The 21,906-nt window shown below is 43.0% G+C and overlaps 1 protein-coding gene across 3 annotated transcripts in view; it reads right to left on the reverse strand.

The window, feature by feature from the left end:
* The window catches only part of LOC134395133 (inter-alpha-trypsin inhibitor heavy chain H4-like), a 29,957-nt gene extending 10,558 nt beyond the window's left edge, over nucleotides 1-19,399 (reverse strand). For all 3 annotated transcript variants that reach the window (XM_063121155.1, XM_063121154.1, XM_063121156.1), the window contains exons 1-16: nucleotides 19,304-19,399; nucleotides 16,216-16,376; nucleotides 15,636-15,740; nucleotides 14,637-14,799; nucleotides 14,426-14,536; nucleotides 14,209-14,337; nucleotides 13,962-14,078; nucleotides 11,378-11,546; nucleotides 10,863-10,988; nucleotides 7,676-7,857; nucleotides 6,891-7,073; nucleotides 4,361-4,500; nucleotides 2,403-2,548; nucleotides 2,097-2,135; nucleotides 1,916-2,002; nucleotides 343-378 (exon numbers count right to left, since the gene is read on the reverse strand). In XM_063121155.1, coding sequence (XP_062977225.1) covers nucleotides 343-378; nucleotides 1,916-2,002; nucleotides 2,097-2,135; nucleotides 2,403-2,548; nucleotides 4,361-4,500; nucleotides 6,891-7,073; nucleotides 7,676-7,857; nucleotides 10,863-10,988; nucleotides 11,378-11,546; nucleotides 13,962-14,078; nucleotides 14,209-14,337; nucleotides 14,426-14,536; nucleotides 14,637-14,799; nucleotides 15,636-15,740; nucleotides 16,216-16,376; nucleotides 19,304-19,378 — 1,969 coding nt within the window. In that variant the 5' untranslated portion in view covers nucleotides 19,379-19,399. The remainder of the gene's footprint in view (nucleotides 1-342; nucleotides 379-1,915; nucleotides 2,003-2,096; nucleotides 2,136-2,402; nucleotides 2,549-4,360; nucleotides 4,501-6,890; nucleotides 7,074-7,675; nucleotides 7,858-10,862; nucleotides 10,989-11,377; nucleotides 11,547-13,961; nucleotides 14,079-14,208; nucleotides 14,338-14,425; nucleotides 14,537-14,636; nucleotides 14,800-15,635; nucleotides 15,741-16,215; nucleotides 16,377-19,303) is intronic.
* Between the last annotated feature and the right edge of the window lie 2,507 nt (nucleotides 19,400-21,906).

The raw sequence follows: 21,906 nt of genomic DNA on the forward strand, positions 1-21,906 counted from the left end.
ACTTTTTTTGCCCATCTAGCTGTGGCGTTTGGGAGGCGGAGGGAAGGAGGCTGGAGAAGCCTCAGGATAGCTCATACCCTGTCCTCTCCAGTCTCCTCCCCTTGCCACCGAAACACTCCCCTTTCCCCCCTCTCCAAAGTTAAATGTGGAAAGGCAGCTGGCATGGTTCTTTCTCTGCTGGCTGGAAGGGGGTCGGAGTGTGGATTCTGTCCTCTGCGGTTGGAGCGCTCTCTTCAATCTTGGATCCAGGAATACAAACTATCTATGGCCCCCAGATGCTGTCTATCGGCCATAGGATTGCTCCCCAAGTTCCCTAAAAAACTGCTATTTGTAGACACTTACATGTGTTGGGGACGTATTTGTCACGACGGATGAAACCTAGAACAGAACAAGCATTGTAAAAAAAAAAAGTCAGTGATTAAGAAAAAGGGGGGAATCTTTCGATACTGTAGCACAACTGAACAATTTGTTTCCCAAGTAGATGAATATACATTTCTAATGTGGTCAATTGGAATAACCTTCCAATAATAATATATAATTATTTGTAATGTGTATACAATAATATGTATTTTTGCGCAAACGGCACTATTCACAGCTGCACCCCCACCCCACCCTGAAAAATCCATGAGTTGATGGACTCATGGCATGCTGAGTTGGGCCGACTCACAGATGATCAAGATGGAGTCTGGAGGGGCTGAGCAGGCAAAACCCCACAGAGCTCCACCCTCCCGCAAATGGATTCCTCCAACAACTTCACTACCATATTTCTTCGATTGTAAGACGCCATCGATTGTAAGACACACACTAATTTCAGTACCACCAACAGAAAAAAAACACACCCTAAGACACCCGTGATTCTAAGACGCACCCCGTTTTTAGAGATGTTTATATGGGGGGGAGGGAGTCTTAGAATTGGAAAAATATGGTATTTACTTTTCTCCATTTACCATTTATCCCTACTCTCTGCTTACTTCAACCAGTTACTGATCCATAAGAGCACTTCTTCAGTCCTGTCTCATCTGATGGCAGCGCCCCTCCCCCCACTCACCTTCAAGGAAGTGCAGCATTAGGAAGTATGATGGGCAGCTATAAAGAGCACAAGAGCCCCCAAGATCTTAGGACACCTGGATGACTTTGCCATCCACGGACATTCTAGGTCCCCTCTTTAAAAACATACTTGGGTCATAGCTAGATGGGGCAAAATCCCTTCCCTGTGCATCTACATGACGCACAGGGGATCCCAGGATCACGGAGGGATGATCCCTCCCTTGCCCCAGGATCTCGCCCTACCCTTTGAGCCTGGTTTTTCCACGGTCCCAGGCTGAGCCCAAGATGGCGGAATGTGTGGCCGGGTGTCGCGGTTTGTCTCGGTTCCTTGGGGTTACTCACGAGGAGCCGGGACCCGTACACTGCGCCCACCAGGGGTGGAGTGAGGTGGGGGGAGTGAGGGAAATAATTTTAAAAAAAACAAAACCTTACCTTTTGCACATGAGCACATCTTTAAAAACAAAACAAAATGGCGGGCGTGACGCCTCTCCCTCTGAGGTTGTCACACGCTGCATGTAAATAGAGGGAGGATCTCGTGATGAAAACATCGCGAGATCTTCACCCCTCCATTGTGCAATAACAGGTAGGTCTAGCTAAGGCCTTAGTTGCACATTGGTTGGTCAAACACTTTTGAGATAACATTGATTATATTTCTTTTTAGAACATAAAATACACATGCACACAGTTCTTCCCTCTGGAGAGGAAGGCCACTGTTAGAACCTTCTCTTACAAAATCCAAACTTAGTAAAAGATTTCCCAAAAACAAGGTGAAAAGTTTGGAACAAAACCTCCTGGAAGAGAGAAACTCTTCTTTGAACATACAGGTGCCCTGTAATGCTTGTTTGAGATAAGGGGATGATAAGAATACTTTGTACTGGAATGGAAAGAAACCGGGATCCGTAGTGGCTTTCCTTTCTTCGGCTCGCAGGATGTCCTTGTCTCCCCGAAATCACACCTATGGGAAATTCTCATGGTTAGACTTTTTTTCTGAAAGTATAAATTGTTTGGAATAAATTGCTGGTATCAGATTGCTAGAATAGATTACATACGTGAAACGACACGATGCTGTTGCCTGAAATTTTCATTATCTGGACAAAGAGACAATGACAGGAGTAATGTCAGCTTTGTTTGCATTCAGTGGATTATGCCATGAGCCCTTGGTGCAAAGCAGGTGAAGTCTGTGAATCTGTCACCTTTCCAGATAGCCTTTTGATCAAAATTGTGTCATAACAGTTGTATAGTGTCCCAGTGTAGAGGCACCTCAGGTGTGGAATGGCACAAAAATATTCAAACCAGTTTATTACATTTTATTGTGTTGCTTCTATTTGACATTGAAACCTTTTCTGCGGTTTTACCTGCCTCTGTAGGTTTGTTTGCCACCTCTTGAGCATCAGGCTTGGTCACCACCATGGAAGTGAGGGGCGTGACAAAGCTAAACTTCAAGGAGAGATTCAAAGCTTGGGCGTCCAGGTTTTTCCGTTTTTCTCCTTCCGCAGAAACACTAAAATGCAGGGGCAAAATCAGCACCGTTGATTTTGACTCATGATTCAAAGAAACAAAATGGAGGGAATAAGGTACTTCAGAACTCAAGAATTTATATCAGGAATAGGGTGACGATATGAAAAGGAGGACTGGGCTCCTGTATCTTCAACAATTGTTTAGAAAAGGGAATTTCAGCAGGTGTCACTTGTATGCATGCAGCACCTGGTGAAATTTATTTTTAATATTTATTATTGCATTTATATTCAGCATTTTTTCCTCCAAGGAACCCAAGGCGGCGTACATAATCCTCCTCCCTCCTCTCCATTTTATCCTCGCAACAACAACCCTGTGAGGTACATTGGGCTGAGAGTCTGTTACTGGCCCAAAGTCACCCAGTGGGTTTCCATGGCCGAGTGGGGACTAGAACCCAGGTCTCCCGACTCCCAGTCCAACACTCTAACCACTACACCACACTGGCTCTAATTCCTTCTTAATCACAACATTAAAGCTGCAGCAGCCTGCCCTGAGTCACCAGATACAAATGGTGTATATATGGCTTGTCTATATTTATTTATTTAAGGATTTAAATAAATATATACACAAATGGTGTATATATGGCTTGTTTACCCAAACCTAAATGCACATATTTGGGTTTTGGGTTACATGACGCAGCCGTCCATTTGCCGCAGTGCCAGGTTTTTAACCTGATAATGCGCATCTTCGCATTCGCGATTTACTGCAACTTTTAGATCACGTCCGAGTTTGCACCATGTTATGGCTATGTGTCTTTGGGGGAGTTAAATCAGATTTTGACATGCGGGCAGAGCTTTGAGGGTAGGACAACATGATTGGCTGATTTCCTGATTTCGCACCAATCGGCTGCCTCGTTCGTTCGCTCCGATTTTAGTTTGAAGTCTGTCTGCGGAGCGCCAAACAGAAAGCTTCTTAAAACAAATTTATTTCTGTATTCATATATTTATTGCATTTCTGTACCGCCCAATATGCAAAGCTCTTTGGGCGGTTCACAAAAAGAAAGAGGGGGGAAACGGGCAGCCAGATGAAGGAGATGAGTTCTGCTGCCTTGTTCCTTCCCCCCCCCCCGCTCCCAGTTTGTGTGTTATATGAATCTGCGGAGTTCCAGATATAAAATTTATAGCTTCACTCCTCTCTCCTCCATAGCTTCGTATATGCGATAATGCAATAATGTGCATGTGTGCATTTATAACTCACTATAAAAAAAATTCAGGAAATAAATCGGTGTTTCTGCTGCAGTGTGATGTTCTTTATCTACATTCGAATCAATGAAAATTTGGGTTTATATTTAATGAGGAGCAATCCTGTTGTCGTATAGACGAGGGCCTGCTGAAATTCCCTTTTCTATACAACTATTAAAGGTACAGGAGCCCTGTCCTCCTTTTCATATGGTCATCCTAATTAGGAATATTCCCACCCTCTTATTGAAATAAGATGTGAAACATAATGAAAGCCAGTTAATGCATCATGACAAGCTGTGCTGAAAATAAGCCATGGTGGGTGGTTTGTTCACTCACTAACCCACGTTACCCTGGCTCTCAAAATGGTTTGTTTGCAGAAAACTACCCTTGATGGGTAAACCGCTCAGGGTTCAGACACCATGCTAAGCCACTCTGTGGCCTCGTGTGATGACAACGGAACATGGCTTAGCAAACCCAATAACTGTTCTCCTCTGTTCTGAAACTACAACCACAAAATAGGAGAATAGAGTCCTTCCTTTGAAAAGAATGGTGGTGCCTTTAAGAACCTTGCTCATTTGTGGCTGTTAACACCAGAGAAGGAAGTGTTATTAGCTTACGATTTTTCTAAAAGTTGTTGAATTGTTTGGTAGGCCCATAATCTCTCAATGAAATTTCCAAAGATGTATTCCTGATGCTGAAATACTTGCTCCTTTTCTGATACATTTGCCTCTTCTTTAAGGGTCAGATTGCTAGTATGCTGCAAGGGGGGAAAGTGTGTTATCCATAGTAACACCCAATTTGAACAAAACATCCAGACTGAACAGACAACACATGTTATTTTCTACACAGATTGACATTAAAAGAAATATCAATCTTTAACAGACTTTTAGAGCTTGAGAACAGTAGACATCTTTTTACCGCATTTGTAAAATCAAATAATTATGAATGGGGGGAAAAACACTGATAAAGTTTTGAGTTGACGTAAACCAGTAGGATGCTGCTTGTAAACCAGTCAACTGATGTTTTCAGTGAATAGATTCATTTGCTCATTGAAGTATGTTCTTTTCTTTTATATTATCATAATGAGCTTGGATAGTCATGTGTCTATAAGTCTGGAAGCAAAAGGGGGGCACCCAAAAATAAGGTAGCAGTTTCTACATAGGTAGGGGACTCCCTAGGAATTAAGAATACACTTATGAATTAAAAGTAAAATAAACGTTTAATTCCCCATTTCCCTACTGCCCATGGTCTTGGAACCTGCCCAGACCCATGGAATGCTGAAGGCATAGAGAGAAGAAAAGTAGAGCGACACTTTTCTTTGCCTGGAGAGGAAAGCAGCAGCTCTCACTTCCTGGAAGTCAGGCCAAAAGCAGTTGGGCCATGAAATGCTGAAGGTGTCAGCTGAAGAAAAAGGTGGGAGGATGATCTGGTTTGCTCAAATCCCCATCAGCTTATTGCTTATTCCAGAGATAAGCATTAGGTCCCTTCCCCTGGCAATAGGGCATGCTACACAGCTGGCAGCCAGTCCTGAATGCGAGCAAGTCTTTTAGGACTCTGTGGCCTTAGCTAGACCTAAGGTTTATCCTGGGGTCATCCCGGGGTCGCCCCTGCCTGCTCCCGGAATCCCCTGTGTGTCATTTACATGAACAGGGATGACCCCGGGACGATCCCAGGATAAACCTTAGGTCTAGCTAAGGCTTGTAACACAGCAGACAAATGGTACATGATGGCAATAAAGAAAAGAGGTTTCCACTGCAAGCTTCAAATAGTTCTGCGGGTGTCCTGTCCCAGGATGGCAGGAACCCTGAACAGGAGCAGACCTGTTAAGGGCTGGGGATGACTTACAACATGCTATTGCAGGTCCCCACTTTTTCATTTATAACTCTAAATTCCATGGTAAAAAATCCTTCAGTCACTTACATTTTCCCTTGTGCTCCCAAAGGCATGAAAATGGTAAGTTAAGGGACACACCGTAATGTCTGCACATGGGCCAGTGTAAAAGTTGAAATAGAACAGCCCTTTTATTTTCCCTTTTCCCTTTAAACATGGCAAGACATGTAAATTGCATAAGCAATTTGCATATCTTGGGCAAATTACAACCGTAATTAGTGTATTTTTTGCAAACTGCAGCTGCAAAGTGCTTAGTTGAGCATAAATTGCAGCTGGGCAGAGCCATAAGGGGGGACTCCAATAATGGAAAAGACCCTCTGAGGTCAGAGCTCTGACTAAAAGGGTTTCCCTGTACTATCCTATGGTCCCTGGGATGCTGTCTTGAGGTTATGGGAAATATTTCTCCCAACCTGAACATACCCAGACACTATGATTAACATCTGGGGTCTCCCTGTGAGTGCCACCTCCAAGGGAGGCTTGGAAGGTGGCAACAAGGGAGAGGTCCTTCTCTGTGGTGGGCCCCCAACTGTGGAATGAAAAGACAAGTGCAGACAAAATCCAATAATAGTTGAATAAAACATACATAGGGGAAGGCCAGAGCAATCAGATAAACCTTCAGGGCCTTCTTAAAAGCTTACAATATGGGGCCTAATGGAGCCCAGATAGCAGCCCATTACAGGCCTCTCCCGTGTATTTGCTGACTTATCTATCGACAAAGGTGGGCAAGTGAGAAGGGCCTTTGTTGCTGCTCTTAAGGTGTGGGCAGGCTGATATGTGTGAAGATAGGCTCCCAAGTCACTTTCTACCACACCACTTAATGCATCTTCTGAAAGCCCATTTTTCCAGACAGCAGGTATCAATCAAAAGGCATTGTACATTTATACTGTTGTTTTATACTTTGAATGTTTTTAATTTTTGTGAACTGCCCAGAGAGCTCCGGCTATAGGGTGGTATAGAAATGTAATAAATAATAAATAAATAAATAAATAAATAAATAAATAAATAAAATTGTGCACCTATTCTGACTTTCCTTCCTTAAGAGATTCTTTCTGCCATGGGAAAAGTGACAGAAAAACAAAGGAGGAATCCAAATAGAAGACATTGTCATCTGGACTCCCTGTAAAATTCTGAGAAATGAGGCAGGGTGATTGCACAATAAAAGCGTTGCCAGCGTCAGACATGAAATGACTTTGTAGACCTGCTTCAGTGATAATGATGTTGTTCATGCAAAGAAGCCATGCTTAATCCAGTACTTACCGACTGAGCATTAATTTCCACAGGGAAAACATCTATTTCATTTCCAAGCTTTCCAGCGACTACAATTTCAGAGCCATCAAAGAGCAGCTTGAAATTATTCTGAGTGATTTCCAGTGCAACATTGTCTGGATATTTCATTTCAATCTCCTTCAGGATGGGAGTAGCGACCTCATGATAAAAGCCCTGGAAAAGGAAAGACAGAAACAATGCAATGTCCTGATCAAGAAGAAATACAGGCCCTTTCTACACCATATGGATGTAGAGGGAGGGAGTGGAGAGGATTTCACGATATTCTGCTCACAAATGCGTGCGTGACATCCTGGGAGGACATATGCGTGCGCTTCAGCTAAAGGTAAGATTAAAAAAAACACCGATCCCACTCCCCACTCCAACCCTGATGGACACGGAGCACCTAAAGAGCTCCGTGCCCGGTGCTCGTTTCCCACCTCCTCGCATTTTCTTGAGAGGAAGCGGGACTAAGCCGGAACAGGTGCCCACACATCTCCCGTGGTCTTGGAATGATCCCGAGACCGCAGGAAGAATAAGGTTTTCCCAGGGATTATTTATCCCTGGGAAAACCCATTCTCGTCCCTACTTGCCCCTGGGAGTCCCTGTGCATCATTTGGATGAACATGGACTCAGCCTTGACCAGCCCGGATTTGGGGGCTGGTATAGAAACAGCCCTAGAGAGGTAGAGTTTAGTATACCTGGAGATATTTTCGAGACGTGATTTTATTCGTGTATTTAAAACATTTGCATATGATTTTATAATTGCCCCCCCCTACCTGGAGCTGCAGGGCTGCATCCGAGTCCTCGTATATACGCCTAGCAACTCCCCCGTTGTCTAAGGCCATCTTCTCCAGAAATGAGTAGCTGACGTCAAAGCCGAAGCCAAGACAGTAGAGGAAGTATTTGCCTTCATTAGCCCTCTTTATGTTTGCTTGAATCTCATTGACATTAGTAACACCTGTTAGACATATTTTTAAAAAAGTATTTAAACATGACTCAGGGGTGCGTGCATAAGTGTGGTTAGTGCCTAAATAAGCTGTATTTTGGGAGAAAGAGGCAGAAGTTTGGAGAAAACACAAATAATGAGATTACAAAGCCTTACTGAGTTTTCAAGTTAAAAAAAAACCTTCAGAGACAAAGCGTATGAGACGTTTGTGTTAAAATGTAACACATATTATATTTTGGATTTCCAGTTTATGATTCAGAAACAGCAGCCCCACAAGTTCTTCTTCGATCATCTGGCAGCTCATCACTAGATCTTGGCAAAATCTGCTCATATGAGTATGAGTGTGTGTCTGTATGGCACCTAGTATGTTGAAAGATGGGTTTAAGACAGCCTCCCCCAACCTGATGCCCTCATCTCCAGAACAGTCCATGAGGTTGCATCCAGAGTGCATCACATTACCATCCTTGGACTTCTCAGACTTCAGCTTTGAAGCCATCATCAAACTGCATGTCATTGCAATCAAAGGCTTCAAGAGCAAGCAAGATGCCTTTAAGGGATAATGTCTCATTCAGTGTTGGGACAAAGCCACCAACCTAAAGAAAGTTAAAATCCTAAAGCTCATTCAGAGACTGGCAGTTGTTGGAGCAACATACAAGTCAAGAATGTGTGGCTTCCAGCCCCACTCTAAGCTTTCCATGGTGCTTCTCACTCTTGTTGTGCCTATCCAAGGCCTGACCATGGACCTGGCTATGCTTCTGAAATGTCCCCTCTGCTAGTCCTCTAGCAGAGCTTCAACTGAGCTTCACCCATTCTTCAGCAGGTCCCTGCTGCCTGAAACAGAACATGGGGAGTGGGAGTGAAATGCCCTGCTTGGAGGAAATGGGTGACTGGATCCCTGAATGGGAGACTTCCATTAGGAGGGAGGATACAATGCAACACTTCTTGGGATGCATCAAACTATTCTCAATAGGTTTTTCTCCCATGTTTTCCCATGCTGTTTGTTTATTTTTCTCTCTTTCAAGATTTCCCCTGCAAGCATTTCACAAGACTAAGGAATAAGAGAGGATAGCTTGACATATGGGCCCAATGATATAACAAGCATCAGAATGTGACTGCACCAGAAAATAGTAACGTGATACATTTGAGCTATCTGAAATAGGAAGCTGGACAACAGGCTTGGATTTGGGGGGAAAGCACTGACTTCTAAAAAATCAAGTACTATATGAATGGAAGGATAAAACTAAACCAGACATAGATGTTAGTGCTTCCTAGGAAGATATAGCATATACAATCAAGGTATGAAAGAGAATGACAAAATATGAAGGAATTTTGGTTGGTTTTAGATGGCGTTGCTACCTCTTGTTAGAAAGTCAGTCAGGAGAGATAAACAAATAGGCACAGCGGATTGAGCATTCAACAATCCGACAGCACACAAGGCTAAAAAAAGTGGGGAAAGGAAGAAAACAGCTTTACTCACAAGTATTCTTGCATTTACAAATACAGGCACAGCGTAGGATTTCAAAAAGGCTTTGTTCAATCCATTTCTTTGTGTTCTATAACACCAGCAGAGATAGCAAGGACACCATGTGCCCACCATGGGGAGGGATATCTCCTGCCGTATGAGACGCTAACCCAACAGGGATCGTGTTTTTGAGTGATCCATGGTGTACAAACTTTTCATCTTGACAGGCCAAGAGATGGTGGGGTGGAGGAGGAAGAAAGGGGACAAGCAGGAAACTGTAGGCTATAGAGATCCCCATATATTAACTAGCTAACTTCCAAACTGCCCTCTTCCTGTAACTTCAGACGAGTTTGCAATATTCCCAACAATTTTGTGGATATATATCATAAGAAGAATTAGAGATCAGTTCATCTGCTGGGGTGTGTGTTCCCATCTCTCTCTCTCTCTCTCTCGCTCTCTCTTTCTGTGTGTGTGTGTGTGTGTGTGTGTGTGTGTGTGCGCGCGCCTTACCTACTTCATACTTTTGTCTCATTCAGGCTCTCTTGCTCAAATGGATATAGGAATGGTGGTTGAATGTGGAAGAAACATAAAAATATGAAGATTTTAATCAGGATAAATGTTTGAGGAAGGTTTGAAATTGGAAATTGTTGCATAGAAGGTTTGGGGAGGAGAAAATATACACATAGGCTGACTATCATGACTAACAACATGATAGTCAACAGTGAGGTAATAATCAACTCGACAGTTCTTTATCTAGGAAGTACTCCCCACCCAACATGATAATAATCAACTGTGGTGTAGATTAGGATCAGCATTGAGTTGACTGTTAGTCCACACTGAGTTGACTCACTCATCCCCCACCCTCTCTCTTCCCAGCAGTCTTCTCTCTAGTATCCCATCAGCCATTGCTGCCAAAAGTATATCCTGCTGGCTGGACTAGAGCTGCCGCTGCCGCTTTGATCGCTCTTGCGTTATGAATCTATGGTTGATTAAATAATCAATAGTGGTTGAGGAAATAACGAACGGTGCCCTGCACACAACAAGATGACTAAGGGTAGTTCAAATAGCCATCTCTGCTCAGCATTGTTTATTTGTGTTAGGCCAAATAACCAATTGTTGGTTAAAAAACTCCCTCCACACAACACGTTAACCCATGGTGGGTTAAATAACCAACCATCAACTATTTAAACCACTGTTGGTTATCATGTTGTTTGAACCCAGTCATGCAATTGTATTGTTTATTAGTATGTAATAAAATTAATATGATATAAATGAAAACAACAGCAAATTGGAGTTGCTTGCTACTAAGTAATTCCGATATGGCTAATTAGAAATGATTGAGGTTTGTTGTCTGACATGAAGATCGCTCTAAATGGAATATAGCCTTGTGTATTTGTGGTTATTTTAGTAGCTGTATGCATTGTGATGTAGTTTGTATAGTTTGTATTGTTTTTTACCTTTCCCTGTGGGTCTTGTTTTTGTAGAAAATAAATAAAAGTATTAATTATCAAAGAAAACAACAGCAAATTGGGTTCTTTTGCTGTTTCTAACTTACCAGTAGTGGGTTGACCGTCTGTCAACAAAATGATCATTGATACACTTCTGTCTGGCAGTAACTCAGCAGAGGTGGCTTTATCCAGGGAACGAATTGCAGCCAGAAGAGCCCCATTGATATCTGTTACTGTAACAGGCAGGAGAACATAATGATGGATTTGACCACATACTGGATTCTTCAATGATGCATAGAGGAGATTTCAAAAGTTATGAGGAAAGTTGGGCTTAAAGGATCTAATAAATAAGGTGTTAGAGGACGTTCACTCCAAATGTAGGATATGTCAAAAAGTTATGCAGCAGTGAATAAATGCACATCATATTTAGTTGAATAATCTAAAATTGAACAGAAAGGCTCAAGAAAGAAAAAGGAATAAAGTAGGAATGGAGTCATATTTCTGAGCAGAAAAAATACATCAAGTAGTTGAATCAAAAACAAGATATGGGATAACTGTGCCAAGTACATTTTTAAAACTCTACTGAAAAGCTTGACAAGCCTACTTGGTAAAAAAAAATTACCTCCTTGAGCAAAAATGGTCTGAACATATTGTTTAGCCAGTTCCACGTTCTCCTCTGTGGCTTGCAACAAAGATGGACGCCATTCAGCAACATTTCCACTAAAGATGACTAAGTTAAAGTGGTCTTCAGGGTTAAGATCTCCCAAAATCTTTTGCAGGGCCTCTATTGTCTGTAAAATGCATAAAGCAGCACATGACTTTCAGGCATGTAGTCATGATCAGGATCTGAAGCCTAAAACGAGACATGCGTTCAAATAAAGATTTCTCAGTGTGGGAGAGAGGGTTTGGATAAACATCTCTTGGCTTAATAAGCCAGGATGTGAATGGTTCTTTTGGTTGTGAATGGAGCCCCCTTGCTCCTTTCTTCACGTGAGCCATACAAGAAGTCAAGAAGTCTTAGGGTGACCCTATGGAAAGGAGGACAGGGCTCCTGTATCTTTAACAGTTGCATAGAAAAGGGAATTTCAGCAGGTGTCATTTGTATATATGGGGAACCTGGTGAAATTCCATCTTCATCACAGCAGTTAAAGCTGCAGGTGCCCTGCCCTCTTTTAAATCTGGTCACTCTAGTATAGCTCCTGCATCTTTAACTGTTGTGATGAAGAGGGAATTTCACCAGGTTCTCCATATATACGAATGACATCTGCTGAAATTCCCTTTTCTATGAAACTGTTAAAGATACAGGAGCCCTGTCCTCCTTTTCATATGATCACCCTAAGAAGTCTTCCATAACTATACTTTCCGGGGGTTTTGTCCAACCAAGAAACAATAGAACTTAAAAGGCTTAATGTTCTGGCTCATTCTGAAATTGTTTCTCAGCTTAAACAAAATGGGATTTTATAGTTAATAAAAGATGTCCGGGTTTGGTTGCTCCCACCATGAGGAGAGAAGTGAAGAGGGCTACATGCTTGCATTCATCAGAACGCAGTCTATATGTCTAAAAGCCACATGATATGTGGCAATTTTCCTGTATGGAAATGCTTTTTGTGTAGGAAAAATGTAACACATGAAACAGTTTTGAAGACATATTTTTGGGCAGGATATGCCCCGAACATAGAGAGAACCATAGCTTCACCCATGGTTATGACCATGATTTGACACCAGTTTGAGATGACAAGTCAAGTAGGCACTGACATTTACTGATATAAGGTTCCTGCAGTAGGGGCCTTAGCTAGACGAGGGGTTATCCCGGGCTGATACCCGGGATCGCCCCTGTAAATCCAGATGACGCACAGGGGATCCCAGGCTCAGGCAGGGATCAACCCTCCCTTGCCCTGGTATAATGGACACCACTTTGGGCCCGGTTTTTCCCGCGGTCTTGGGCTGAGCCTGAGACTGCGAACAAGTGGCCCGTTGAAGCGGCTTCTCCTCGGCTTTGTGCAATTACTCGCACAGGGCGCAGCACCCCCCAGGAGCGCTGCACCCATCCAGGCTAGGGTGGAGGGAGCGGGGAAATAATTTTTTTAAAAAAACCTACTTGCCGTTGGTGGAGTGCTCCTGTGCTGCTGGCCCTTTAAAACTTTTTTTAAAACAGAGGGCACAACGGCTCTCCTCCAGAGCTCGTCACGCCTCGTGTGTGAACGAGGGCGAGATCCCGCGATAGTTGCATCGCGGGATCTCCCCTCCTCTAGCCCGGATTTACAGGTAGGTCTAGCTAAGGCCAGGGTTTATGAGCTGTGCTTCTTCTCTTCTTCTCGAGTAAATGCATTCACTGAGAAGGTGTGTCATTCTCTATAGTGCAATGCTTCACCTAGGCCCCTTCCACACGCTGTACTGAAGGCGTATGCATGCGCCCCAAGTACGGCCCCAAAACGATAGTGTGCACTACAGCAAGAAGAGACGGAGGAGGAGGGTGGGGAATCCTGGCGCGTCTGCCGCCACCCGCCTCCCCGCCGGCCTCCTGCTGCCTAGGTAAGAGCGACCCGGGTCGGAGAGCTTGGCTTCTGCCTCCGCCGAGCTCTCCGACCCGGGTCGCTCTTACCCCGGCAGCAGAAGGCCGGCGGGGAGGCGGCAGCGGTGGCAGACGCGCCCGGATTCCCCAGCTGCCACCTCCTCCGTCTCTTCTTGCTGTAGTGCACACTATCGTTTTGGGGCCGTACTTGGGGCGCATGCATGCGCCTTCAGTACGGCGTGTGGAAGGGCCCCTACTCTTGCCACCTGAAATGTTCTTTTCCCTCAAAAACAATAACAGGATTGCAGAATGGGAGCAATGCATCTTCAGACCCAACTTATTTCCACAAGGTTATTTAGCTTATCCTTAAACACTGCTTGAAGAGCTACATACACCATTTGTGCCAGATAGAGTGAGAACAAGAGAGAGTGTGTAGCCTGGACAGTAACAGTTCTACAATACTCCAAGAGGGTATTCAGACTCCAAGAGGGTAACCCACTCACCCACAGTTCTTTCCTGAAGCTCAAGTCCCAAAGATGGATGAGGCTGGGACCAGCTGGAGGATCCCAAACCCATTAGAAAAGACTGTATTTCACTGTGATTCCTTAAGAAGAGACACTACATTGTTCCTGCCTTCGCATGACAAAAACACTATGAGAAAACTCCAAAAATGTTCTATTTTGAGACAAATTACCTGCTGAATTTTCTTGCCAGACATAGATCCACTTTTATCTATCACAAAGATTATATTTTTGGGAAATGCTGGCATTTGACTCGGTGCAAAATAGTGGACAAAATATCCATTCACAATCTGAAAACAAAGAAACAAACAAACAAACAAACAAACAGTGTGTTAATGTATTAGATTTATACATTTTATAAAAGAAGGGGATGGAAATGAGCAAAGGTACTTACTGTAGTTACAGTCTTCCTTTCATTACCTGTATATCGCCCGCAGCGACACTCCTTTTAACATCATAACGGATGAGAAAATCTCCATTGAGCAAAGTTTCTTCCAGTTCGGGGCTTTTTCTTTGTTGAGATATGGTTGGCTTAAATGAAATGTGGGCCTGAAAATTAAAGGCACAGACAAAAACAGTCACATTATCATTGGAGGACAAGTGCTGTGTTCATTCAAGGGCATCAAGATGGTTGTACCTTGGTCTCATCCTGGACCTTGGTGAGGGCATTGCTCAGCTCATTGGTCATGAAGGTGCTTTCCGTTTCCAAGAAACTGATGCCTTGCGGTTCAAAGATGTGGGTATCAATCTGAGGAAAATGAAAAGAAACAGACCAGATTCAGACCTTCCAGCTGTGACGTGATGCCTGCAGGCAGTGGCCCTTAGGACAATATCTTCGAAGGGTTTACCTGGAAGTGATTCACCAGCTGTTTGGGCTTGACCTTAATCAGCAGTTCATACTTTCCCAGCTTCCGCTTTAGCAGCTCCTCGTAGATCAACTCAAAGGTCACTTTAGCTGCTGCTGCAACGTTGACTGAAACATGAAACTGCTCTAATTTTCTTCCAGCCGATCTGGAAATAAATGACCATAATTCAGGCTGTATTTGTGTAGACATGTACCGGTTCTTGTTCCTATGGTGGACAATGTGTAGGTCTATCAATGTATCATCCCCATTCAAAAGGTTTCCAGAGGCTCCAGTCCTGTCACCCATTAAACCATCATAAAGTGTTCATTGTAAACGCTTCAGCTAAACCCCAGTGTCTCAAAGACACTAAGGCGATGCAGAAATCCCTAGTTGTATAGGACAAAGATTGTGGGGTTAGCTGCTTTTCACACAAGGCTGATGAAAGCTGAATGGGTTGGAATAACTGTTTCTATACCACTATTTCAATTCAATTTTAGTTTTCTATACCTAGGGTGACCATGTGAAAAGGAGGACAGGGCTCCTGTATCTTTAACAGTTGGATAGAAAAGAGAATTTCAGCAGGTGTCATTTTTATGCATGCAGCACCTGGTGAAATTCCCTCTTCATCACAAAAGTTAAAATGGCCCTCTTTTGTATCTGGCCACTGTTGTATAGCTCCTGCAGCTTTAACTGTTGTGATGAAGAGGGAATTTCACTAGGTGCTGCATGCATACAATGAAACCTGCTCAGATTCCCTTTTCTATTCAACTATTAAAGATAAGGAGCCCTGTCCTCCTTTTCATATGGTCACCCTACTATACTACTATGTAGACTGGGCAGCAGGGACAGTGGGAACAACCTCAATCCGCTACACTATGTGCATTTAGCCTCTCTGCTTATGGAAGTCTGGGCAAAGCTAAAGATGCTCCCTTTCCAGTTCAAGGATTCTACTAACAGGTGGAATAAACTTTCTAAAAAGCCAGGGGACCTTCTGTTGCTTACTTGACCAATCCAGCGCTTTGCCCTCGTGAAACGGCAGCATCATACTGATCTTGTGCAGATTTCTTCTCCTTGATTATTCCAGGATATGTTTCTCCATCTATGGTCCTTAAAAATCAATAATTCAACTGTGTAAATCATTAATTACAAGGAAGAGGTGCAGGTCCAGAGAGAAGTAAGGAGAACACAGTGACACGGTGATGTGCAGATCTATGATGACTGGCCCCAACAGAAAGAAAACTAAACCTTATGTGCCCCCGGTATGATATTTTCTGCACTTTCAGATCTTAAATCATGCAGTAGAACAAGTTATGGAAGTTAATAGAAGTTAATAGAAGTTAGCGGCACTTAACTCTCAGTAAAATTTCTGTAAAAGAATATCTTAGGCTTTGTTATAATTGGCAAACATATCTACTCTTTCCCTCCAAAACTGCCATCATGTATACTTGAGGGATAACAGGGACAACATCTCCAAAGGCATCTCCTCTCATAAGCCAGGAAATTTCTCTCAGGTTTCATCCTGGCATTGTCTTGTTGAAGCAGCCCAGAACAGACTCAAGAACACTTCAAGAGATGTGCTTACATGCTGAAGTTTGTGATGAAGGCTGTCTTGGGTAATTCCACTTCAAATAGGGCCTCCTTGGATTCATTTGCCTTGTTGACAACTCTGCTGGTTATGACCGTGTGAGCAAACCGTGATGTAACTTTGCAGTCCACATGCAGGCTGTAGATTTCAATGGCATTCTGGGGAAGTGAAGAAAAGGGTTGTATAAAATTAATACTACAAACTGGATTCCCGCTAATTCAAGTTCCTATATTTATTGGTCAACCATTGAGCAGTAGCTATAGCTAACAGTCACAACAATCGACTTCGAATACAAAAACACCTGGTCATAGAAATGCCAAACTATTGTTTTAAAGGCTTAAATGAACAAACTGCTTAGATATTTAGTTGATGATCAAAATGTTATTTTTATATAAAGGTTTCATACCGTCAGATGTTTCACTATTTGAACTGTGATTGAATTTTTATTCTTTCTCTTTTTAAAACAACGCAAACAAGGCAGGATGGGGTGGGACAGTGCGATAATGCAGAAGGAGAAGAGGTCATGGAAAAAGAGATGGATGAACTCATTGTTAGCCTGGACAGTGTGTGGGTGTCCTGCATGTTGCAAGACAGTTTCTGGCTGCCTTTGGGAGGTGAACATCCTGCGGGGGTGGTGTTCTCTTTGCTCAAATGGTCAGTGACCTTGGACTACCTACGTCATGAATATTTAGATGATCTAAGACAAAATAAATCTTTGAGAGTGGACCTGAACTACGTTAACTGATATCTATCCCAAATTCTCAAACGCAAGAGCATGATGCATTTCTGCCTCTAGGGGGCACTGCCATTGAAGCAGAGACTGAAACTAATAGTGGTAACTATAGCTCAGAAAATAAGTCTGATTAAATTTCATGCATATTTACTGATTCTTGGTTCCCCCTTTTTTGTCAGTTCTTTTTATGGGAATGGGTGTTTTATGTCTTGACCTTGGAGGACTAGCGGAAACATAAATAATTTTATTTGTTACTAATGTTGGTGGTTTCTTCTGTTGTTGTTTTTAATTGATTTTTTTGCCTGCTCCTCATAAACTGGCAGAACCAAAGAGGTTCCTTACAGTTCAGGTGTTCCTAACAGTTCAGGAACTTGTAGCTCCATTTGTTAAATGGAGCTACAAGTAAAAAAAAAGTAAAAAAAAAGTAAAGTAAATTTGTAATAATTGTTTGAATACACTATACTTTTAATATACCAAATGTAATAATTTTATGCCATACCAACTTGGACATAATTACATTTTATATTACTAAAGTAACAAAGTGACTTTCAATCTGTAAAAAGTGTTAATATTGCATTATTTCAATTTTTCCAAAAAAAATAATTTTTTTTCCAACCCCCCACCCCGGAAAAAAAAGTTTTTTCCTATGGCTTCAAAATTTCTGGAAATTTTACATCTCTACTCCTGTGTTACCTGTAGAGCAAGGCTGTGTGTGAGGGTGTGTCTATAAGGGGAGGCGGGGATACAGTAGCTGAGCTGTAGCAGTGGCGCCAAGTGTGCGCACTCACGTGGGAGGGAGGGAGCCAATCAGGGGCTAGATTGGCTCAGCGGGAACAAGGCCTTGTCAGTGGACAGGAAGGAAAACTTCCTTCCCTCTAGTCTGCCAGAAGCTAGTAAGAGCAGGGCCTCTCGCGTGGCTTCGGCATTGCCGTCGCTGACTTCCCCACCCACCCACTCCAGGGTACCTCACTTCTTGCCATGAACTATGGTTAGTCACCAGTTAATGGGGCTGAGAAGGAATTTTACCTGCACACAGATTGGCATTGGGTGAAGGGTTTTTGCCTTCCCCATAGCAAGAATTAATTCAGTGGTATTTGGATTTGACTTGACAAATATAGATAGCTGTAAGGTTGATTAAAAACTTTCAATTCTATGTCACAGCTTTGTAGGTGTGGAAGGCCTTGGGCTGGATCCACTGGTAAGGGGAACAGGATTGGGTGCCCCGTTTTCCCCTTCAAGAGAGGGTCCACTTAATGGACCACTGAGGTGTGTGGCATTAAGACCCAGCTCAACATGGGGCTGCAATCCAGGCCACACCCCAGGGAGGCAGAAAGCGGCTCACTTCAACGGTCTGCGCCTTGGGGTCTTCCTCTGACTCCTGCTCCAATGAGGCACCTGGCAGGCAAACCAAGTTGATTGAATTGGACTGCAGGTGGATAGTCCAAGTAACAGATCCATGCCCCATTTATTTATTTATTTATTACATTTTTATACCGCCCAATAGCTGAAGCTCTCTGGGCGGTTCACAAAAATTAAAACCACAATAAAACAACCAACAGGTTAAAAGCACAATTACAAAATACAGTATAAAAAGCACAACCAGGATAAAACCACGCAGCAAAATTGATATAAGATTAAAATACAGAGTTAAAACAGTAAAATTTAAATTTAAGTTAAAATTAAGTGTTAAAATACTGAGAGAATAAAAAGGTCTTCAGTTGGCGACGAAAGCAATACAGTGTAGGCGCCAGGCGGACCTCTCTGGGGAGCTCATTCCACAACCGGGGTGCCACAGCGGAGAAAGCCATACCCCATGCCCCCACCTATTCTTTTCCAAGCTGAGCTAATAAAGTTGAGGTCAGTTATTTCATCCATCCAAGTCTATGTCTGAATTTGTTTCCCCACCTCCCTGTCCTGCCCCTAAGGGACCAGCTATATGCTGGTCCCTTATAGTGTGGCTATATGCTGCCACACACAATGCAACTTCCTGCTGCCTCCTCTTTTTCGCTGCCCAAATCCACTGGAGCTCTTAGCCCTTGGCTTGGGGAGTAGACATCAAGCTAATCCTTAAAGCTGTCTCACAGATTGACCAGAATGTTAACTAAACATAAATATTTTCTGGAACTATTGCAAAAATATATTTATACTTCTGAAGAACAGAGTTCAGTCATGTGGGAAAACCTCTTCCCTAACCCCCTGAGTCCAGTTTCTATCTGAATACCCCCTTGTTCCTTAAATTGCCACTGAGTATCTAAGGCTTTCCCGTTAACATTAGTTGAATTCAGTGACTGAATCTCAGATTTGTCTCACATTTTAATGAATGATTAGACGCCACACAAAAATGGTAAATACCTGATGTACAGCCAGGTCTGCTAACACTATCTGCGAAGAAAAGACCAGCCAGAGAGTGAAAACTTGCCTTTCCATTTTGGAAATGACAGAGCCACAGAGGAGAATTAATTTATTGGAAAGAGTTAATGAATAACTAGGATGTGGGAGAATTCAGGAAATCAGTATGCCTAATATTTGCACATTGATGTAAGACACAGTTATGTTCTTTTGCCTTTCACCCTCATTGAGCAAGTGAACGAAGAAGCAATGTTTCTCCTAATCTTATATGATACAATCTCTTCAAATTCTTGCTGTAAACCCAGATATTTGGAGCCTAGTATCATATGATTTTTTTCCTCTTGCAAAGAAAGAAAAATTCTAAGAAGTTGAAAGTGTTCCTTTTATCAAAATACCTTGATACAATTAATGGCTAAACGGCTTGGGGCCAGGCTACCTGAAGGAATGCCTCCTCCCATACGTACTTGTCTGGACCCTAAGGTCATCCTCGAGGCCCTTCTCTGTGAGCCCCTGCCAAAGGAGGTGAGGCAGGTGGCTACCAGGAGGAGGGCCTTCTCTGCTGTGGCACCCTGGCTATAGAATAAGCTCCCTAAGGAGGTTCGCCTGGCACATGCCAGATGAAGACCTTTTTATTCTCTCAGCATTTTAACAGTCTATAAATTAATTTTAACTTTTCTGTTTTAAATTTGTATTTTAAATTTGTATTTCTGATGATTTTATCCTGGTTGTGTTTTTATATTATTTTATATCATGTTTTTATACTGTTTGTTTTATACTTTGATTGGTTTTAATTTTTGTGAACTGCCCAGAGAGCTTCGGGTATTAGGTGGTATAAAAAGGCAATAAAAACAATTTGGGATTATTATTATTTTCACTTGGTAAGGGATTTATAGAATGTGGCTATATATTATATATTTGCACCAATGGAATTTGCCCTCACTCAAAAAAGGTTTCCTGAAAATAACATATTTCACTATTTGCTGATGTTGTTATGCAGTGAAATCAAAGGAAGGGCAATGCTCTAAGGTGGGGAATGCATTTCATGTGAGGGCAATTTTTTCATGGAATGCAGTTCCCATGTTAGTTCAGCCCTGTAACATATAATGCCCATTGAAAGCTCCGCAGATCCCAAATCCTTACACAGGACTGCAATCCATTCCTATTTGTACTCATGGGTCAAATCCACGCAAAAGGGGCCATCTCATTAAGCTTGCTGTCAGGATATGGTCCATATTTAAACATATGGTGCATTGCAGAAGGCAATATTGAAGTGCAAGGCAACCTTATTGCACAGGAGACTGGAGGCTCATTCAAGTCAATGGATTGATGGGTAAAAGTTTACATCTCACACTAAAACTGGAAGATAGGATTACCTTGGAATGGCTATGGCCCCTCTTTTCATGTTAGCAGGAGAGATGGAAGCGATGCTGGCAGGAGATGAACTGCAGTATGTTCTGCTCCCATATGGTCCAGGGTTTCTCACAATTCCCTGGTAGCATGGAAAGGAACAGGGTGATAGCAGGTTCTTTGCCACCACTGTAGTTCAAGAGGGGGCCCTTGTTGTTGTTGTTGCTGCTGCTGCTGCTGCTGCTGTTCTTAACATAACTGGAAAAATGTAGTTTGTCAACACCTGTCAGACCAGGGGCTAACTTGCATAGGCTGCCAAGGAGGGCAGGTCACATATGGGGGCTATGGGCACATGGGTGAGCAGCAGGAGGCATGGTTGTGAACAGGCTGGTGGAGAGCCTAAGGCCAGAAACCAAAGTCCAGAAACATAGTCATAGAAAGGTGAAGGTCCAATACTGGATTAGATAGACAAGATAAAGCAGGGTAGGAGTGGGAAAAGGCAGCCTTTGCTTTTACCCAATGGGGCGAGTTATTCACATTGCCAAACCAGCCCAGAAGGAAGGCTTTGATATGGCCTGGTGCAAGTGGTGCATGTCCATTGGGCTGCAAAGTCAGCTGACCATCTTCAGGCTGTGGGAGCTGTTTACAGAACCCAGGCCAGTACTCTCAAGCCAAGAGTCACTCTTGCCGTATTGTGCCTGATATGGCCAATCGGTAGAAATCCCAGAGTGCTGGTGGTGTGGGAGGTCATGTACCGAAGTCTGGGCTATTAGAGGCCCCAGTTTTATATTCCTCCTTGGCACAACAAAGATTTTAAATAAATGTAAATTTTTTGGTCATTGACTATCATAGTCAAATCTGCACTTGAGCTTCGGCTATTGGGCGGTATAAAAATGTAATAAATAAATAAATAAATAAATAGTGATCAAAGCAGGGCTGTGTGCATAAAGCCCTTTCAAAAAAAGTTAGCTGTTCAGCTGCTCAGCTGTTCAGAAAGGGAAGAATTCATCCGGGATTTTTTTTTCTTCCTCTCTCCCTTTTGTGTGCCAAAAGGCTGATCAGCACGATTGGAAATATTTTGAAAAAGCTACACACATGGATCAAGGCAATAGGCATGCAGCGTCAGAATTAGCCACCGCCACCCTGAAGCAGCTAAAGCACGGGGTTTTGCTTATTGCAGCGATAACCTGCCGCCGCATAGGCAGCCTCCGTGTTACCAAGGAAGGAGGACCAATGTTGTAGTGTAGCCAGGGCTTGTA

This window comes from Elgaria multicarinata, chromosome 3 (assembly GCF_023053635.1).
Source record: "Elgaria multicarinata webbii isolate HBS135686 ecotype San Diego chromosome 3, rElgMul1.1.pri, whole genome shotgun sequence".
Taxonomy (NCBI): domain Eukaryota; kingdom Metazoa; phylum Chordata; class Lepidosauria; order Squamata; family Anguidae; genus Elgaria; species Elgaria multicarinata.